Below are 20,046 nucleotides of genomic sequence, written 5' to 3' on the forward strand. Positions count from 1 at the left end.
TCCCGTAAATTTCATGGCTACACACTTTGCGTGAATTAGCCGCGATGAAACTGGCCCTGTTGTCGTTGTCGGTGATTTCATTGTGGATGTTACCGAAAAAGGAGCGGCTTACGCGTTCCGTGTTGCAGACATAACCCCTTGCGATGCCACACCGATTCGGTCCAACCGACGACCCAGCGACGTACGTGTATCGCTTTCACGTTATCAAAGAATGTGATTACAGTTGCGAGTAAAATAATGAGCACCGATCAAGACAATAAATGAGTTCGTACCTTTGTTCAAAATTATGAGTCACCTCCGTGTCATGTACTGAACAACTTCGCTGGTCAACCACCTTCACAGAGTGGAATGGATCATGATCTTATCTCTTGGGCGTAGGTCGAATATGATGTGCATTGTATTCGTGATCTTCGTGTACCATTTAAATTTCGATTAAATTCGATATGCATATCGAATTACTGCTGGGGAGTGGAGTGGCGTAGCTTCAATTCCACATTCGTTTACTTTCTCGAGCTGAACTCAGTGATATGTGTAATTACTATTTCGACTATTTTGTCGACTTTTGGGCGGATTTTCTCTTTACGCTGCCATCATGTTGATTCTGTAACTTTTACAGCAAGTACTTTCATGCACAAAAAATATTACCGTGGATTTGCTGATTGCGCCAATCTTCGTTTGGTGGGCATGATTTGATTAATTATACTTTGTCACTGTATGATTCTACAAGTAGTAGCAATGTTGCCGTGCTTTCTTTTGTCTTCAGCTTTCACACTTATATTCTCCTATGCACGATAACTTTTGGCGTCATTATTATGTCTTGCAGAGAATGTAGAATAAATATCACTTAAATGAAATTGGACGGACTGCATATATTGGGCAACATAAGATAATACTCCTGAATGCAACACTCAATATGTGATATGTAATAATGTCGCGCTCCATTAAGTCGATGATGAGTTTAAAATCGCCCCAATTAAGGCACCAGGCACTGCATTTGTTTCCCCCACAATACATCGAGAACCAATCTTCGTAATTTGGAGGCTTGGCGCAGTAAATTATGGCGATATCCTAAGCGTTATCGCCCGTAAAGCTTTGATTCCCAGACTCTTTGAAGAGTGTGCACATCGATTAGAACAAATGAGTGGAATGATTGTTAAGAAATATTAATAGCACTTATGTTATGGAGGGAGTCTTGGGATAACAACAGTAACGTCGCAAAACAAATCAGAGACGCCCCCCCCCAAGCCTAACTTCGAGCAAGCGCCCCCCCCCCCCCCCTCCGCTTCCCTAGAATGAGTAGCTGGATACGCCACTGGGAGTCTGCGTCAGATTTAACTTTGGCGTTAAAGAAGCAAATGAAAGAAAAAGACCGACGTGTTCCTCTTTCTTTCTGCAGAAGCCTTATTGACCATGGATGACTTCAAAAATTACACGCCTGTCTGGTACCCACCAGTGACGAAAAAACTCGGCTCCGCCACGCTTTACGCCCCGCCGTTCCCTTCCAGTGGTGTGCTGCTCCTCGAAGCGATCCCGATGCGAGTGCTCGAGTAAGTACCCCCCGAAAAGTACACACTTTGGCTCAAGCAGGGGCAACGCGCAAAGCGTAAATCTTCCGGCCAATTCACTCGATAGTTCGCATTCAAATGTCTGAGTGGGGTGACGTTTCGCTACGGGTGTCTCGCAAATGGAGAGGTGCTAACATTCGTAATGACGAATACGAATCGATTAGCCTTCGTTATACGATTGTCCCGCTCGAAATTGTCAAAGGTACTTTTTCTTTTCGTTCGCACATAATGGATATAACGACAGCTGTTGCAGTCCAAAGTCATCATCATCATCATCCTGGTTACGACCACTGCAGGGCAAAGGCCTCTCCCATACTTCTCCAACTACCCCGATCATGTGCTAATTGTGGCCATGTTGTCCCTGCAAACATCTTAATCTCATCCGCCCACTATAATTTCTTCCACCCCCTGCTACGCTTCCCTTCCCTTGGAATCCAGTCCGTAACCCTCAATTGCCATAGGTTATCTTCCCTCCTCATTGGATGTCCTGCCCATGCCCATTTCTTTTTCTTGATTTCAACTAAGATATCATTTACTCGCGTTTGTTCCCTCACCCAACCTGCTCTTTTCTTATCCCTTAACGTTACACCCATCATTCTTCTTTCCATAGCTCGTTGTGTAGTCCTAATGCAAGTGTAGACTGTTTCGCAGAATTGTATGAGTTTGATCCAACACTAGACAACGTGGGACACGAAACTATTTTGACGACTAACCCGCTCAACGCGAGGCGTCCTAAACCGTATGCAGGACGGCTGTGCCTCTAGGGGTCACCTTGCGTCGACGGACAAGAAAAAGTTGTGTTTTAAAACTTTGCGTGTGTGAACCTACGTAGCTTACACGAAGCAGGTAACAAAATCTCGTTTCGTTTTCCTGCGGGAAGACAACCTTCCTGACGAGTTTCCGAGCCTTCTACTCAACCGCCACCTTGCTTGGCCAGCAAAATAGCGCGTGCATCGTCTTTGACGTCGATGCTGTCTTCGCGAAGCTCTCTCTTTTGCCGGCGTCGTCAGATCTACAGCGAGCATTGGAATTTGAAACACAGTCAATATCAGCAGGGTCATGGTTGTTGCGCAGTCTCACCAGTTTCTTGCGAATGAATAAGTGAAATCAGTTCCTCAAAGTAAGTTTACTCTCGCGAAATAAGCGTACCTCGTCTTAGCCAGCCTAGATTTTTCGTTTATTTCCATTTGGCAGTTTGACACTTTATCAAGGCGAAGGCCTTAGATCTCTATGTTGCAAGGTCGCGTTGTGAGGTACCGATAACTATCACGTGGCCATAGGAAGGCCAGAAGCAAAGGAAAGCATGTCCAGCCGTGTAAAAGAGATTATTATTGATTACCAAAGCTAATTTATGACTTATTACCGATTATATTAAAGTATATTAGGGTGGATTAGCGTGGGTTAAAGTGGGTTAGGGTGGATTAAGTTGCATAAAGGTGGATTGAGGTAGATTAGGGCGGATTAAGACGGGTTAAAGTGGATTAGGTTGCACTAGGGTGGATTAGGGTCGGTTAGACTGGGTTATGGTGAATTACAGTAGGTGGTGGAGATGGATTATAGGGAATTACTCCTAACCCTTCCCATTGTGATAGCTTGATTGCTTCGTCTATGCACGCAGTGAATACCATTATTGAGATTGCGCCTCCTTGCCTGGGCCATTTCTTGAAAAACAAGATTCTACTTCTTTTGTGGAGAAACAAGATAGCTGTGGAATTTTTACGGATATTTCGCAAGATATTCCCGTATGCCACCTGTACTCCTTAATTACGCAATGCTTCCATGACTCTTGGCAATTGTACTGAATCAAACGCCTTTTCATATCTATAATAGTAATACGAGAGGTTGATTGCAGTCCGCAGATTTGTCAGCTGCGTGATTTGGTGAGATGGACATGATCCATTGAAGTATGTCCCGTCCTGAAGCGAGCCTGTTCTCTTGGCTGATTGAAGTCAGGACCTGCACTTAATGTATTGGAAATTATCTAGGCGAATGGTTGATGCAATACTGAAAACAAGCTAGTGGGCCTATAATTATTCAACGTCTCCCTTTTTATGGATAAGTGTAATGTTGGTATTCTTCCAGCTCTCTGGTACACCTGAAGTCATGAGCTATTGCGCACAAAGGGTCGCAACGTTTTAAAGTATAATATCACCTTGATTTTTGAATAACTGTACTGTAATTCCATCTTCTCGTGCCACTTTTCCCCTGGTCAAGTCTTGCGAGGCCCTGCTAACCTCATCGCTGGTTACAGAACGAGCCTCTGTATCCTGTTCTTCACTACTTCGAATGAAGTTAGCGTGGCACCTCTCGGTACTGTGCACGTCCCTATAGAATTATTCCGCTGCTTTTACTGTATCATCGAAATTGCTGATCATGTTACCCTGATTATCTTTCAGTGCATACGTCTTGCCTTGTTCTATGCGTCCATTTTCTACTGCTTCCTCAACCTTTCCGACTTTGTAATTTCGAATACGCTTTCTTTTTGTTTACCAGCTTTGAGCATTCAGTGAATTCTACCTTATCTCTCGAGTGAAACACTTTCATGCTTTGTCATTTCTTTATTATGTTCATTGTCACGTGGGGGAGTTTACCTACCGGTCGCCTTGATGCCATACGTCCAACTTCAATAGCTGCGTCTAAATCGGCTTAGTTATGGGTTCATTTATTACCTCTCTGTTATCTTCGCCTTCTTGTTGTAACGCTGGATATTTGTTTACTAGCACTAGACTGAATACGTCGCCTTTTTCCCTCGCTGCGTCTAGGTTGGCCTATTCCTCCTTTAGTAATTTTGTTCTTTCTCTGTTCAAATTGAAATTCTAAACCTCACTAACCTATTATCGCTGGCCTTTACCCTACCTAACACTTCTGCGTCCTGCACTAAGCTGAGATCAGCCGAGAGTATAAAATCTTGTTCATTTCTTATTTTCCAACTAGCGCTTTTCCAGGTGCGCTTCCTATTACTGCTCTTCCTGAGGAAGGCATTCGTTATTCGGGGTCTATTTCTTTCCGCGAATTCTACCAGCAGCGCTCCTGTGCTGTTCCCAGAATCGTTTCCCGAGTTGCCGATTGCTTGTTCGCCAGACTGCTTTTCCCTCACTTTTGCAATGAAGTCGCCCGTGATTTGTAGTATACTCTTGTTGCTAATTCAATATCTTCATTACACTGATCTATTCCTGCATCATCATGACTGAAGGTAGGAGCCTAGGCTTGTTACTGACTTTAATTTCAGTCTCCTATTGAGGTTTGTTAGAATGAAGGCTACCTTCTCATTATTGCTGCGGAGTTTGTCAATGTTGCCCGCTCGGTACTTATGAATGAGGAATGCTACCCCGTATTCACTCTTACCTGTGCGACATCTGTAAAAGAGGACGTTGCTGTTAGTCAGCACTGTATGAGCGTGATGAGCTACTCTAAACTTACAAAGACCAGTAATATCCCAGGCAGTCAGTGCCCGACAATTTGTCAAAAGGCTCTGCTAGGCTAGCCTTACTGTATTGGGTTCGCTTTTTAAGCGTTGCTAGGTTCAGTTTTCAGTCGCGGCCTTTCCAGATCCAGAGATTGTTAGCACCCTCTCTCGCGTCCGAGGTCTGACCGCCGCCTCGGTCACATGCTCCACTGATGCTGGCCACGAAGGGCCCCGGGTTAATTGCTAGAGTCACCAGGGAGGTAGCGGCCAAATACTTCACCTGGGAGGCTTATGACTGTTCTGGTGAGGGAGTATCTTTTTTGAAGTTTAGCGGGCACTCTTAATTTGGCATCACTTGGACTAGCACAGCTGCGTTAGTTCTCGGTATCTTTTTTTTTGTCGGTGTCAGGCTCTGCTCCAAGCCTGAAAAATGTAGTGGGCTGGACAAGGATTCGAGCCTACGACCTTCAGATTAGAGGCCCGGGTGTTGTAACTCTGCTCCACGCCACCAGCCCAAGCGTTGTTTATGAAGCCATAAATAGAGCATTCGGAGCAAATGAGAGGTTAATCCGTAAACTTTGGAACCATTGGCGATTGCCATTCGTGGCTGTGTAGCCAGGAAAGCCGGGCTCAGTGGGCGACGTTGTGGGCTCGACCACTTGCCTTCTCATGTTTTATGTCTGCTGCAGCAGCCTGGATGAAATATATCGCACCTGTTTTTTTTTTTTTTTTTAAATTCAGCTTGATGCTTGATAATGCACAGTTGGCGATTTGAAATGTTGTCAAACTATTCAAAAACTGCTGCTGTTTCGAAACAGTGATCATTCGATCTGAAGGCCTTATTGAATGGGGTAATATTCGATTCGTACACTCATGAATAAATAACAGAAGTGCCTAAATAATATTCACTTAGTCACAAGTCAATAATAATATTCATAATAATGATAACCTTATTGTTTTCGAGCACAAAATTCGAGTTGGGCCCAAAAAAAATAAGGCTTTCTCTTACCATCTGTTATTCCACCTTTGGGACTTATTCTGATAAGTTCTTTTCTGTACTGCAGACGCTCACAAGACATTAAGCCAATAATGGATATGACTTCGGAAGATGAAGAATTGATCAAAAGGTATGACGTTTTCCTTACACTTTTTTGCGACTATTCGGGGCAAGCAAACGTGGTTATAGCTGCTCCAGGCGATGCGAAGACTACATTAAAGTTTAGAGACTATTGCTCTGAAGTTCTAGAATGATTATAGATTTTTCAATTATGGTTTCTCTCGTCAAAGGTGTAGTGTGAGAGAGTTTCTGTGCACAATAAAATTTGTATGGTCTTTCGAGTGAGGATGATAGCCTTGGGACAAACTAACGCCCTTAAGGCTGTAAATAATTTTACTGTGATAAGATCGCATCGTCGGAGTCAAATGTTTACGCCTCATATCACCTCTACCGGCAAACTTTCAAGACCTTTGCACAGCAGTTGCTAGTAAGTTTCGAAATAGCAAACCACTAAGAGCATAGCTCAAAGTATTGTTAAGGCCTGAACTTAACTTTCAATGACGAGGTAACTGGATGGATGGGTGCTATGATCGTGACCTTCCAACGGGGCGATGTTTTGCGCCACCACATTCTCTTTCTTCACTGGCCAAATCTCTTACCTGTCCTTTTTTTCATACTAAACATTTCCAGCATCATACTTTCAGAACAGTTATTGAGAACCTTGTTTTTGTACACCTCCGATGTTTGTGGTCTCCCAACTTTTCTGCCACCAAACCTCCAATCGCGTTTTACTAGTCTCACTTGCGGACACGTTTACTTTGCCCCTGTTATCCCTGAGACCATTCAAGGGGGCCAGCCGAGCCTAAACTGACAGCTGGGTAATATGTTCACATTCTAATAAAACACGCTCCATTGTTTCCCTAGCGTTACCGCAGCAAGCACATGCTCCAACTTCCTTGGCGTTCCTCGCTTTTAAGGGCATCCTGATCTCGTTTCGAAAACTGAAGTGCTTCCCTTTGAGTTATAAATTATTTCTTTCATGATTTTTTTTTCTTCGAGGTAGTTGCTCATAGTAGGTTTCTTCTTCATGGCCGCCACCCATGAGATGGTCTCAGCCCCTCTGAATTTGCGTTTGATGTTCTTTGCATGCCATGTTGCCTACTGTACCGGTCGCATACTTCACGGTAGGCTTTCTAGTTCTTTCCCAACACTGCGAGTCCATATTGTTCTTGTACAAATATTTGAACACTCTCGCGACGCATTGCCTTATTTTATTATCCTCAGCCGTTCTCCTTAATCAATTTCACTCCTCCCTTCCCTTACTTCAAAACTTCAAAACGCCTTGCTCCATACCTGCATTAAAACTTCTACGGCGCAACATTGGGACAACCCCGAACATCGACAAGAGCGCCTATATAGACTTGACGCTGGATTACAATTCCGGCTTCCACTTCGGTTGCGTAGAAGCCAGGAAACACTCATTCATCGATTACGGCTGGGTGTGGCATACACCCACCGATACCTTCACAAGATTGGACAAGCACGGGACCCTGAATGTAGCGTCTGTCACACTCTCGAGACAATAGCTCACGTACTTTGCGTGTGCCCTCAATATGCGGCCGAACGAAAAACACTCAAATCTACAGTTGACAGCTTGGACTCCCGCCCCTTTTCAGAAGAAAAGCTTTTGGGAGCATGGAGGAGTGTTGACTGTGCCCAATGTGCCATAAAAGCACTTTTGAACTTTTTAAGTGAGACTAGTTTAGACGATCACCTCTAGAAGCTGTGAGACGTGTAGTCAGTGCGAAATGTGTTTGCGCAATAACTTTTTATGGCAAGATTACGTTCTGTATGGACAAGATTACTCTTACGTGTATTGCGTCTACAGTGCGCATCCGCATATTGGACAACGTGTATATAGTATCTCATTGTACCATATCATAATCACCCGCCACCTACCTTTCCCTGTATTTCCCACTTCACCTTTCCCCAGTGAGGAGTAGCAGGCTAGAAACACGCTCTCCAGGCCGACCTCTCCTCCTTTCTCTTCATTAAAATCTACTCCTCCTCCTTGTCCAGCCCGTATGACCCTATACGGCTTCATTTGTAGTCTTCCTGTGATCGCCCAATGAGAGGCATCCCATAGACCTTTGGTTGCCATCGAGTGCTATTTTCACCTGTGAGTAAAGAAAACAAGTGCATTTGCAGATGTAAGTCTTGGAACCGTTAAACTTCACCACATACCACGAAGCATCTCGTACCCATTATATCCCCCTAGTGTTCTTTGTTTCTTAATGACCGCATTTCTCTTCCCCTTGGCTGTTATTGATTTTTGCCTGTGTGTTCCTGTATATCTATATCTATATATATATATATATATATATATATATATATATATATATATATATATATATATATATATATATATATATATATATATATATATATATACACACGAGAAGAAAGGATAAACGTAGGCGTAAATACCCTAGAAAGTGATTGGGCAAACGGCGCCGCGGTTTCTCAATCGGTAAGAGCGCCACATGCGTAATGCGAAGACCTGTGTGCGTGCGTGCGTGCGTGCGTGCGTGCATGCGTGTGTGCCTGTGCGTGTGCGTGTGTGTGCGTGTGTGTGTGTGTGTGTGTTTGTGTGTGCGTGTGCGCCTGTGCGTGTGTGCGAACAAGAAGAAAGGGAACCGAGAAGTCTGGTTTGTCGTAACGACTACATAAAGTCAACAGATAAAAGAACAAAAATAGCACTGGCTAATTAATTGCTTATTTTATTGAAATGTAGAAATTATAAATTAATTTAGTAGAAAGTGAACAGCTGGTCGCAGGTGGAAGACGAATTCACGGCTTCCGATTACGCGTACCATGATCCTAGCAATCGAGCTACTGCGGCGCTGTTTTCCCGTCCACTTACTTGCGTATTTTGGTAATCGTACTAGAGTTTACTCTGGGTGCGTTAGCCAGCAGGACCACTCACTACCCATATATATATATATATATATATATATATATATATATATATACACATGCAGGAAAGAGACGACGTACTTTTAGACAGACTTATTCACTGAACGTTTTTGGCAAAGTTTTCGGCTGGTGGACCAGCCGAAAACGTTCAGTAAATAAGTCTTCCTGGAAGTTCGTCGTCTCCTTCCTGCGTATGTTACGTCGGGTCCTGCGTGCTGAACTTTGAAGAAAACCCCTATATATATATATATATATATATATATATATATATATATATATATATATATATATATATATATATATAAAGAGAGAGAGAGAGAGACGACAAGGACAATGTTGCTGTGAATGGTAATAGCTTGTGATTGAATACAGGGGCCTTTGGTAGTTCGGCTGATCGTGCTCTTTTTTTTTTCTGCAGAGCGCAGGACGAACTGAGCAGCGTGCTCGCCAAGTTACCGGCGCTGGGCGGAGAAGCAGCCAAGAAGGTAAGAGACTGGCGTGGTCGACCTTAAGCTCGTCGAAAGGAACTTAGGCCTTTCATTTGCTCGTTGACCTTTCAAGACTCTAGCTCGGCCTCCCATTCTTACGACGCACGTTGCCACTGGACCGCTGCCCCAATTAGTAGGACGCTCGGCTCGGCCGCAGTAGTTGCGGGGTTCTATCCACACAGCCGGGACACTCAAAGAAGTCTCACACGATGAGTAACGCGCAGCTCCCCGGCCAGGCGTTCGGGCTCTTTGTGAGTGCGTCGCTTGGAAGAGGTTTGTACAGCCCTCTAGGCTTACTGTCCAAGAACGGAGGCAAACAAAAGTCCAAACAACTTTGAAAAAGGAATACAGATGATGAAGCTCCCACAGTGTTCCGTCCGGTGGTTGTCCTTCCCAAGCGCTGAGGTGTCTCATATAGGCCGAGCACCTGCTCGGGAGCGCGCCCGTACCTATTTTACCGGCTTTTACACGGCGACACCTTTCATTTGCCTCCAACCACTGCGGCGGGTGCTTTACTAAAAAGCCGTCTGAGCTTCCCCAGGGAATTCCCGCCGTCCCTATAGGTTCCCCAACCTGTGGTTGGCGTTGGTACGGATGCTGCTGAGAAGCGCCGACTGCGGGAGCATATGAACGAATGAATTAGTAAAAGCCTTTATTTTAAGAAAGAGGATGGCTCTCGGCCGCTGTTGGGGATCAGGCATGGAAGGAGTGTCGGATCGCGGATTGTCGGCTGAGGCGGAGCTTCATCTTAGTCCTGGGTCTTCCGGTTATACATATTGTCTCGGTACTTCTAGGTGCATGTTCAGTTTCGTCCCTCTCGCGTGGGCTGGTTGACCTCTCCTGCACGGCTCGAAACAAGTCGGTTTCCCTGCCGTATGTCGCGATCACTTTTCGTGTGTCAGGGTTAGCTTCTATTCGATTTCCTAGGGTTCGAATGGTCTCCGTGCGGTTAGTGTTCGCGTGTTGCTTCTTCTCCGCTCGCCTCGTGCGATGGTGACGCTAGCTCGCGCTCGTCGCTGGCTCGGGCAAGCACGTATATACCGCTACGAGAGTCAGGAGCATCTACGTCGACGGCGTCCATGGCCTCGGCATTAGCGGAACGTGGCCGTCCACGCCATTGCACCGCAGGCGAAGTAAAGAAGCGCGCAAGGACGCAGCAAAACGAGCGAAGAGACAGGCAAAGAAATCCGCCATTCGTCGTCAACTCTTCCGAATACACGGTGGGCAGATCAAGCATTAAAGCAAGCATTACTCGCAGCGCAAAGCTCGAAGGACCGCTCGGCAGCGTTCACAACTGCACATTGATGCTTTCGCATTCACAACTCGTAAGTGCTCAGGTGTCCTCGGATCTTCTCTTCTTCGTCTCAAACAAACATCAATAAATGCGCACTTGCAGGGCTTTCCGGAAGTGGTGGAGGAAATAAGAAGCAGCATTAACGCTGGAAAGAACGCCACCCAATCTAGTCATGCGATCGTCGAAGACTACGGCGGCGTCCACCTGTCCATAACGAAGGATTTCAAAGCCGTCGCCATCATATCCGGCATCAACGAACCGTAAGTTCTGAAAGAATAACTAAAATGTTTCAGAAACACGGGCTGTAAAACTTTCTCAGCGTCGTCAATAAACATGCCAAGTTAGGAGGCCGTACTGTAGTGAATAACCTACGCATATATTATCATTCTCCGTGCAGCAAGAAGCCTACCGTTCTCACTCTAAAAAAAAGCCTGCCTTTTCTAATAAATATAAACTTTCACTATCATGACTTGTGCGGAGTACCATAAAGGGTCCCATAAGCACGTAACAAGAGCCTTACCGTCTCCAGGAAACAAAGCAGCGCGAAAATTTCAGTCGCAATGCATTTATCAGCGATAGAGAAAGTACATTCTACACACCAGAGTTAACATATTAAACAACAATCTGTTCAAGAGGAAATATGTCAGCGTCCTTGTTTTTACACATCGTGAATACTAATAACAGAAATATATTGCGAGAAATAATATAGGTTTCTGAGGAACGTGTGAGGAATCGCACTAAATGTAGTCTGATAATCGTAATTTCTACGTCGGTCAGTAATCGTAGCTTTCTTTCTTTGTCTGTTTGTTTGTTTGTTTGTTTGTTTGTTTGCTTACTTTGAGGCAATGTCTCGCGCGCTGGTTATTTGTTCAAAACGGTGGGTGAGTTGTCGCATTCTCACGTCGCTTTTACAACGTTCGCTTCACCTCCCACATCACTCCTACATAAAATTGCGCGCCCGCCTCGCCGCACTGACGTCACCTGACGTCACCTGACGTAATCTCTGCGACGGCTGATCAAGAGAACGTGAGCGAATTTGGAACCCGAGATTCTTGGGCATTCTCGCCTATACATGTAAGAGCCTGGGGAAAAGCCTAGAGCTATTGGGGGGAAGGGTGTGAAGAAATATTTCAAAGAAATCTGCTTTCAAGTAAAATTGCTCACTATGTCGCAATATAATCGTAATTTTGTAAGACGTTTCGCTAAATATTTCCCGTACAAAAAAATTGAATTCCAGCTGTGGCTTAACTCAGTGCATTCTGACACACGTCTTTCAAACGAAAGAATCACGCTCTATTTTTCTGGATAATTCAGACTCGTTGTGGCACGATGCTTGTGCACAGATGTCTATTGCTAGTAGCATTGTTTGGAAACTTCGCCCTGTTCTTCCGACAACTTGGGTCACGGGGTAGGCCATGGTCAAATGGGTGCATTAATGTGGATTAAGGTGACTTACAGTAGGCTTTACAAAAAATTAAAAATTAAATTTATGGTTTTACGTGCGAAAACCACTTTCTGATTATGAGGCACGCCGTAGTGGAGGACTCCGGAAATTTCGACCACCTGGGGTTCTTTAACGTGCACCTAAATGTAAGTACACGGGTGTTTTCGCATTTCGCTCCCATCGAAATGCGGCCGCCGTGGCCGGGATTCGATCCCGCGACCTCGGGCTCAGCAGCCCAACACCATAGCCACTGAGCAACCGCGGCGGGTTAGGCTTTACAAGGCTTTCGCCTTCGCGTCTCTTAGTTGATCGTTAAGGACACCTAGGAATCTTAAATATGTCACACATCGTCCTACGTACATAAACAAGACGCACATACAAGATTTACGTGTTTTTCAACTTGGTTCCTGTTACAGATATGCAAAATAATGTTCCAAATAACACGCACGGTTCCAGATAACAACGACAATTTTACTGGAACATAGTTACAGCTGTTTATATTTAAGTGCGTTTTACGCGCAAACAATTCACATACGTGGAACGCAGTTCGTTATATATTGTTATTTCATGTCAGACGCCTTTCAAATTAACTAAGAGGAAAAATATTTTCGAAACGTTTCCGTTTGCATCTGGAACCCAAGTCGAGCGGGACTAACCTCCGTATTCTAGACAGTTCCTCCACTCCATCTCGACTCAACTATGCTGATGCTGATGCGGCTACATTGAATCGGATCCTTACGAAGTCAGTAGCCAAGCCAAGTGACTGTCTAAAAATGACACTGCACATAAGAAGAAAGAAAAAGGAACATAGGAGAAAGTAGATAGCAGCGCCGCTTCTCCACGGAAGCGGTCACTGCGCTTCATCATCATCCACGACAATTCTTGAGAAGTACATCGCCTTCGTCACGCGATGGGTGGCACTCTGCTCGCACTCGGCAGAGCGAAAGAAAAGAGCTTCGAGTCGAGGATCGTTTTTTGGAATACGAAGGCGAGTAAGAGTGATCGAACTTCCAAACAAGCCAAGTGACTGTCTAAAAATGACACTGCACATAACAAGAAAGAAAAAGGAACATCGAAGAAAGTAGATAGCAGCGCCACTTCTCGACAGAAGAAGTCACTGCGCTTTGGGATAACCCACGGCAATTCTTGGGAAGTGTATCGCCTTCATCGCCCTAGAGGTGGCGCTGTCCTCGCATTCGGCGGAGCGAAGGAAGAGAGCTTAGAGTCAAGGATCGTTTCCTGGAATACGGGAGCGGAGGAGGGAGTAAGAATGATCGAGCTTCCAACCTTCCACTTAAAAGTGTGCAGCGAAGCGTACAGTGTACGAGGCGGTAAGACGCAGGCATTATCGCGCACGCAGGTTCGGAAGCAAGAAGGCGTCGGTGCCAGGCCTCATCATGAATAACTACATGAGCGCGTTCGCAGCGGAAGCTGACGCGCCGAATAGGCTGCGAGGCGGCCAGCAGCCCAGGACGTCCATGGTCCCGGTGTTCCTCAAGGACGACCAGCAGCGACTCCTCCTCTTGCAGGCTGGCAGCGGAGGCGGGATTCCTGGAATGTGGGCTCTGATTCAGGTAACGGGCTACGCGTAAAGGCGCTGAAAGGTAGCCTTGTGCAAAACACGGACGTACGTACGTATGTTATGCTCGTCACGTTTAGGTTCCCGCAGTAAAGGAAATCAAATTTCGCTAATATTTTCCCCTTAGTCTGCAATGACGGTCCACCTAAACTCGCAAGATACATGGAACGTCTATCGTTCCACATGTTTAAACATAGTATCCATTTCAGGTGTGTCGAAGAACGCTCCGAGCATTCGCCAGTTTTAGCGGAGCTTTGCTTACGCACCGCTCCGCTCAGACTTTGCGCTCACCGATGGCTACATGAAGTGCGTTAGTTTAGGTTATTAGAGCGACAGCGCTACTACTGCAGGTACTAAACCAGAAAACGCCTGGTTCCGTACATCTGACCTTCAAGCTCAGCCAAGGTCAAACCGGGACTTAGCCTGCCACTACCGGCGGCTGCTGCGTACGCCGCGTGGGCGCCCATATCTTGAAAGCGAGCTGCGATGTGGGCAAAGTGCGCGGTTGCACGGGCGTCATCTTCAAAGCGATGTGCAATGTGTACAAAGTGCGCCGAGGGCCGGTATCTTCGTATGCGCTGTGCTTTCGACGCTTAGTTCGCGTTGAAGCGAGACGCAGCACGAAGCTCAATTCGCTCGCTGCTGCTGCCGCGCCGAGTAGCGTCTGTGTGTTGTGGTGCAGTTGTATAGATGCCGTGGTTTCAGACGGCGCCGAGCAGCGTGTGTCCTTTCGCAAAGCAAGCAGAACCGTGCTTTCGCTCGACAAACTGCGTTTAATCGCGTTGAAATACGACAAAGTTTTGAGGCGAATTCAAGGTTGCGTTGTCAGGTACAGAAAATAACACGTGACCTAAGGAAGGCCAGAAGTGAACGAGAACATGTCCAGCCATGTATGAGAGATGATTATTGGTTAGCAAAGTTAATTACTGATCGATTAGTGTTTGGATTAAGGTGGATTAAGGTGATTACGGTGGATGGCAGAGGAATAAAAGGGATTAGGGCGGATTAGGATCGATTAAGTTGTAGCAAGGAGAACTCAGGTGGATTAATGAGAATTAAGGTGCATCAAGGTAAATTGCAACAGGCTTTACAAGGCTTTCGCCTTCGCGTCTTTTGGGCGATAGCTAAGGACATCTGGTATTTTTTTTTTTCACAAGCGTGTCCACCAAAACGCCGGCGACGCCCTCTCGGCTTGGCTGTAAAACAACCGAGAGACCAAGTACACGCACGGTTTCGCTGCAGAACGCGCGCAGCGTTCTACGTGCCGCTGACGCTACGAGTGTTGGGCCCACGCACATTAATGCTCTGACTAGCCTTGGGCCGAGTAGGCGCCTGGAAATAGTTAGGACACACCGGTCTGAGTGGAGCTGTACGCGGACGCTCCGCCAAAATTGTCCATTAGGCACAAGTATGCGGATCACTGCTCTAGATAAGAGTGATTATTTCGCTAGGATGTAGATACGCGTATTTGTGCTTATTGTAACTCAAACAAAAGTTAAAAGGCCACAACTATGAAACCCCGCGTGCCTTATATTTCATATGGAACGTCGACCGCTCCGTTAAAGTAGGGTGAAAAATGCTTTCGAGACAAATTGCAGCTGACACGCTGTGACACGCTGCCTCATTTTTCGAGGTTGAAGATTCTAGTGCCTGGCAAATTATGTGTCCGCGTCGTTTCAAGTGCGGGTGATCCGGTCTAGGTTGAACCCAAGCTACGTTTCAGCAACTGATCACGAATATTTATTGCGGCTGCCAAGATAGCCCTGTGCTACATCGACGTCTTCTTTGGGCAGAGCTCCATGTCGTCAAAATAAACTCAATGGTCACAGAAATCCATATGGTCAAGATGAACCAGGAGTTTACCACTTACGGCCTGCCTCACAATAGTCTCGTCGTTCTAACACGCGAAACGCCCAGAGTTTAAATGTTTCGTTGAACTTCGTGAAACACCACGAACAGTGATCGGGATGCACATAGTCGGACCACTTTGAACACGCACGAACGTAGCTGCAGCTGGTAAACGCGTGTGTAAACGTGGTTCGGTTCGAACGCAACAGCATTTGGTGCCGCGCTCGAGCCAAAGGGTCTCTTCGAAGGGTGTGGGAAGTCGCCTAGCCTTCGCCGTCTTTGCTTCGTTTCTTTTAGTATGTAGATGATATTAACACCGCACTTTTCTTCGCAGGTATTGGGCTGCATCTCCGAACGCAACGCCTCGTTCTGCGTGCGGTCTGAGCGTAGAATCCGTCCTGCACTGCCCTCGAGCCAAGACAAGGGTCCCGACATTCAGGTTTGTCGTGGTTGCCTTCTCAAGAAACGCACCCTTAACAAAGTAAATTGAGCAAAAGATACAAGAACGCGTTTCTTCGCACCCACTGTGCAAATGAAAACCATTTTTATGCCACCACCTTGGAGTTTCTTTAGTTCTCCACGTTTCTTATTGGCGACTTCCAGGAGTAAGAAAAGGGAAAGGCACTCAATTCCATACATACTCAAACGTAGCATATTTTTTTTAGTGTGCGTACTCGCTTGTATTCGACAAATTCGCGTTTCGAACATTCCCGATCCGTATATCCTCAGCGAGAGAGTGAGAAAGTTAACACTCACTTAGGTATCATTACGTGATTTGAATGCGAAAGCATAACTTCTTCTCTAAGTTAACACCTTACACTAAAGCCGTCCATTGATCCACCTTGATCTAATTTCTACCAACCTTAATCCATGGTAATCCACCCTAATCTACCTTAATCCACTTTAATCTACTTTAATTTGTGTCAATTCCCCTTGATCTACATTAATTCACCCTAATCCACGTTAATAAACATCTATATTGTCATAACAAGCATGAAAAATATTAAATTAGAGAACTATCTTCTAGAGAACGTATGTCCTATGCATTGTGACACGGCCGTGTTACTCTTTGATGTCAGTTGGAAGGCTTTTCTATATTTCAGCACCAACAAACGCTACCAAACGGAGCTCAGGCACATTGTTAGGCCTTGTTAGTTTGAACTTGCTATGAAGTGTTTGTCTAGCGAGACTGCTCGTTTGCTGGTACCATACCGTTTGTTTCACTTTTTTGCTTATACAAGGAGATGATGCAACATTCAGTGGTGTACGGCTGCGTTCACATATCATTCACTATTAACGCGACAGCGTTAAGGAGCCCGTCCTGGATCGGATGTCGCTTTGGCAAAAGGATTATCCATACTCTAAACAACGTATGCCCAACTACTTCTCTACAACCAAAGTTGCTCATACCTTGTCTTTCATTCTTTACAAAGTTGTTCCTCGGAATTTTGAGGACGAAGCACGCAAAGAAATCTGTTGGGAAAAAAACATAGAGAGCGCATGTCCTTTAAGTTAGCTCTTCTCGAACTGAAATATTAAAAGTGCGAAACTATAATAAGAGATCGACCCACGCAAGAGGCCGCGTTTCTACCAGAAAGCTCCCCTTCGTGCATAGCGTTCGCAGCCAGCGTTTCCCTGTAAACGTTACGGTTACATAAGCTGCAGTTGCCTGGAAGCATGAAAAGCAGTGCTGGGTCTTTGAACGCTTTCGCGTTCCCCTCTTAAAGGCGGAGCTTAAGCCCCCTGCATTCTTTTTTTTTTTGTCATGTCATCTCGTGGTATTCGAAATGTGCCTCACTGGTCTCTTTCGTCGTGCGTGACGATACAGTGGTGTATACCAAGTTAGCGACAATGTATTTCGCAAGCGGAAGACCGCTTCCGAGGTCGATCCAAATAGGTTGCGAGGCTTCGGGGCCAAAAGCGATGTTCAGAACGAACTGTCGCCGGCATCAGCAAGGGTGGTCATTGGAGCAGCGATTGAAGCCCGACTATGTGAGGAGGGAACAAACATTGGGAAAGAAAAAGAAAAGCTTTTTTGAGTTAAAACGAGACAGTTTGAATAATTCAAAGAAAAGAACATGTCTGATCAATTATATATTCGCCTGGCGAGACAAGAAAAGATAGCTCCATTCTTCTTGCTCCTTACTATTAAATGTTCTTTTTTTTCAGCGCCCATCATAAGATGGGGTGATGACGCCGCTATCACTTGCAATCCAATGTAATGCAGCTCTTGAAGTGTGCAGAAAGGCCTCGCGTAAAAGTCTCCTGTTTTGCATGCAAAACTGTTTTGCAGTTTTGCATTAGAGTTTGAAGCTAACAATAAATATCACCACATCCTCATCGGTGATGGGGGAGGGGGGAGGTTCCGCCGCCCTCTGAGAAAGCACGTAGGGCTACTTAGCCGGAACGGAATACTTGGAAAGTACCTATCTATTCACTCGGAAAACCTGCCGGATGAAAACAGTCGCAGCTCCTCCTGAAAGGCGAAGCACCCATTGCGATAGCAAATTAATAGATAGCTGTGCGAAGTAAGGATAGTAGATTTATCGGCCGTATATACTTGTAAACCTTCTCTTACTAACTAAATTAACAATGATAGAATGTATAAGGATTACTCTACGAGGACGCTTAAAGAAACACACACTGAGACGGCGCTGTCTTTGTGTGTCCTTGTTCAGTCGTGCTTACACAATCTATCATGGATTCAAACCAACTAGCCCATCAACACGTTTTAACTAAATTAACCAACATGGTGTCAGGCGCGCGCAGGTAAACATGAACGCACATCGCTCGATGACAGCGGAAACTGCCTGTGAAAACGCTGCATTAGGAACCGCAGCAGTAGCGGTGAGCCGATTGACCTCCGTCCCTCTGCCGCTTCAACGCGTACGAAACGGCGAAGGCAGAGCGCATACAAAGCTACCGTCACTACGCGCACTCTGCAAACATTGCATAACGCTTTGAAGATGAGGCCCTCGCGGGCGCGTACTTTAGCCACGTCGGAGACCGCTTCCAAGACACAAGAGCGCCGGCAACGCATTCCTACGGTGTCCGCTAAAGGCGTCTACTACGGTTTCCCCGATTCGCGTGGCTAACGCCGCAGTATGCGCCGCGGTTGTCTCCGCTCTGTACGGAGAGGTGGGCGAGGAAAACATCCAGGCACTGTAACAGCCGCCGGAGGAGAACGTCCTTCCTCCCTCGCCTCACCCCTCTGCCTCTCGCGTCGCAGGAGAAGGCAAGCATCTGGGACTAAAACCCCTTAAACTTCGTAAAGTAGTGCCATGCTTTGAAGAATGCCGCCTCCTCCTCGCGCGCTCTGACCGAGGCCGACGCCACGTCGCTATTGGCCTAGTAGCATCACGTGGGCCCTCGCGCCATGCATCAGCGCCATTTTTGCTCGAGAAGCGTCTACGGAGTGGCGAGGAGCGCATGTTGGCGCCGTTGCTACGCGCGAGCAGTGTAGGCGCCGCCACGGTCGAGGAGGGAACGCGAAAGAGAGGAGAAAGGAAGAGATGTGTAGGCGGAGGAGGAGAGTGTAACTGCTTTACGAATTTTAAGGGGCTTTATCTGGGGCGCATTCCTCGCTCGCACGCGCGAGCTTGAACCACGCTCATCCGCTCACCCTCACACACTTAGAAATGCGCCTGAAGTGTCCATGTAATTGCTATCGCAATAAGAAAAATCAGCTGAGACACCTTAAGACAGCCTACGTGTGAGAATGCAAATGCATTGTGTCGTTTGTAGACCTTAGAACTCATGAACGCGCTCATTTTACACACTCATGACATGGCGCCACCTCCTCCCCCTTGGCTATGCGGTCACGTGCCCAGTGACGCACGCACTATAGGCCACGCATTTAGTCATCCAGATGGCTGCTACGGGACGCATGCAGTGAAGCTGGCACTATAGGCCACGCCTTTAGTCAGCGCTGCTGCGTGACGTATGCAATGACGCACTCACTATAGGCCATGCTTCTAGTAAGCCAGGTGGCTGCTAACTGACGTATGCAATGACGCACGCACTATAGGCCACGCCTTTAGTCAGACAGATGACTGCTACGTGACATATGCAATGACGCACGCACTATAGGCCACGCCTTTAGTCATCCAGATGGCTGCTACGTGACGTATGCAATGACGCACGCACTATAGGTCACGCCTTTAGTCAGCCAGATGACTGCTACGTGACGCATGCGATGACGCACGCTCTATAGGGCACGCTTTTAGTCAGCCAGATGGCTTCTACGCGACGTATGCAATGACGCACGCACTATAGGCCACGCCTTTAGTCATCCAGATGGCTGCTACGTGACGTATGCAATGACGCACGCGCTATAGGCCGCGCTTGAATGAATGGACGAATCTTTTTTTCGAGCGTTCCGCCGGAGCATCTATACCACCAGCTGCCCCACAGCTTTCCCGCAACTGCGGCTGCGCAGACGCCCGCCTA

General features: G+C 46.4%; 1 protein-coding gene across 3 annotated transcripts in view; it reads left to right on the forward strand.

Annotated features, from left to right (window-relative positions):
• LOC126518217 (scoloptoxin SSD14-like) overlaps positions 1 to 20,046 on the forward strand; it is a 92,521-nt gene that overhangs the window by 69,356 nt on the left and 3,119 nt on the right. For all 3 annotated transcript variants that reach the window (XM_072285147.1, XM_055064769.2, XM_055064768.2), the window contains 6 exons: positions 1,397 to 1,547; positions 6,036 to 6,098; positions 9,363 to 9,429; positions 10,829 to 10,986; positions 13,531 to 13,744; positions 15,932 to 16,036. In XM_072285147.1, coding sequence (XP_072141248.1) covers positions 1,397 to 1,547; positions 6,036 to 6,098; positions 9,363 to 9,429; positions 10,829 to 10,986; positions 13,531 to 13,744; positions 15,932 to 16,036 — 758 coding nt within the window. The remainder of the gene's footprint in view (positions 1 to 1,396; positions 1,548 to 6,035; positions 6,099 to 9,362; positions 9,430 to 10,828; positions 10,987 to 13,530; positions 13,745 to 15,931; positions 16,037 to 20,046) is intronic.

The sequence above is a fragment of the Dermacentor andersoni genome, chromosome 11 (genome assembly GCF_023375885.2).
Source record: "Dermacentor andersoni chromosome 11, qqDerAnde1_hic_scaffold, whole genome shotgun sequence".
Taxonomy (NCBI): Eukaryota; Metazoa; Arthropoda; class Arachnida; order Ixodida; family Ixodidae; genus Dermacentor; species Dermacentor andersoni.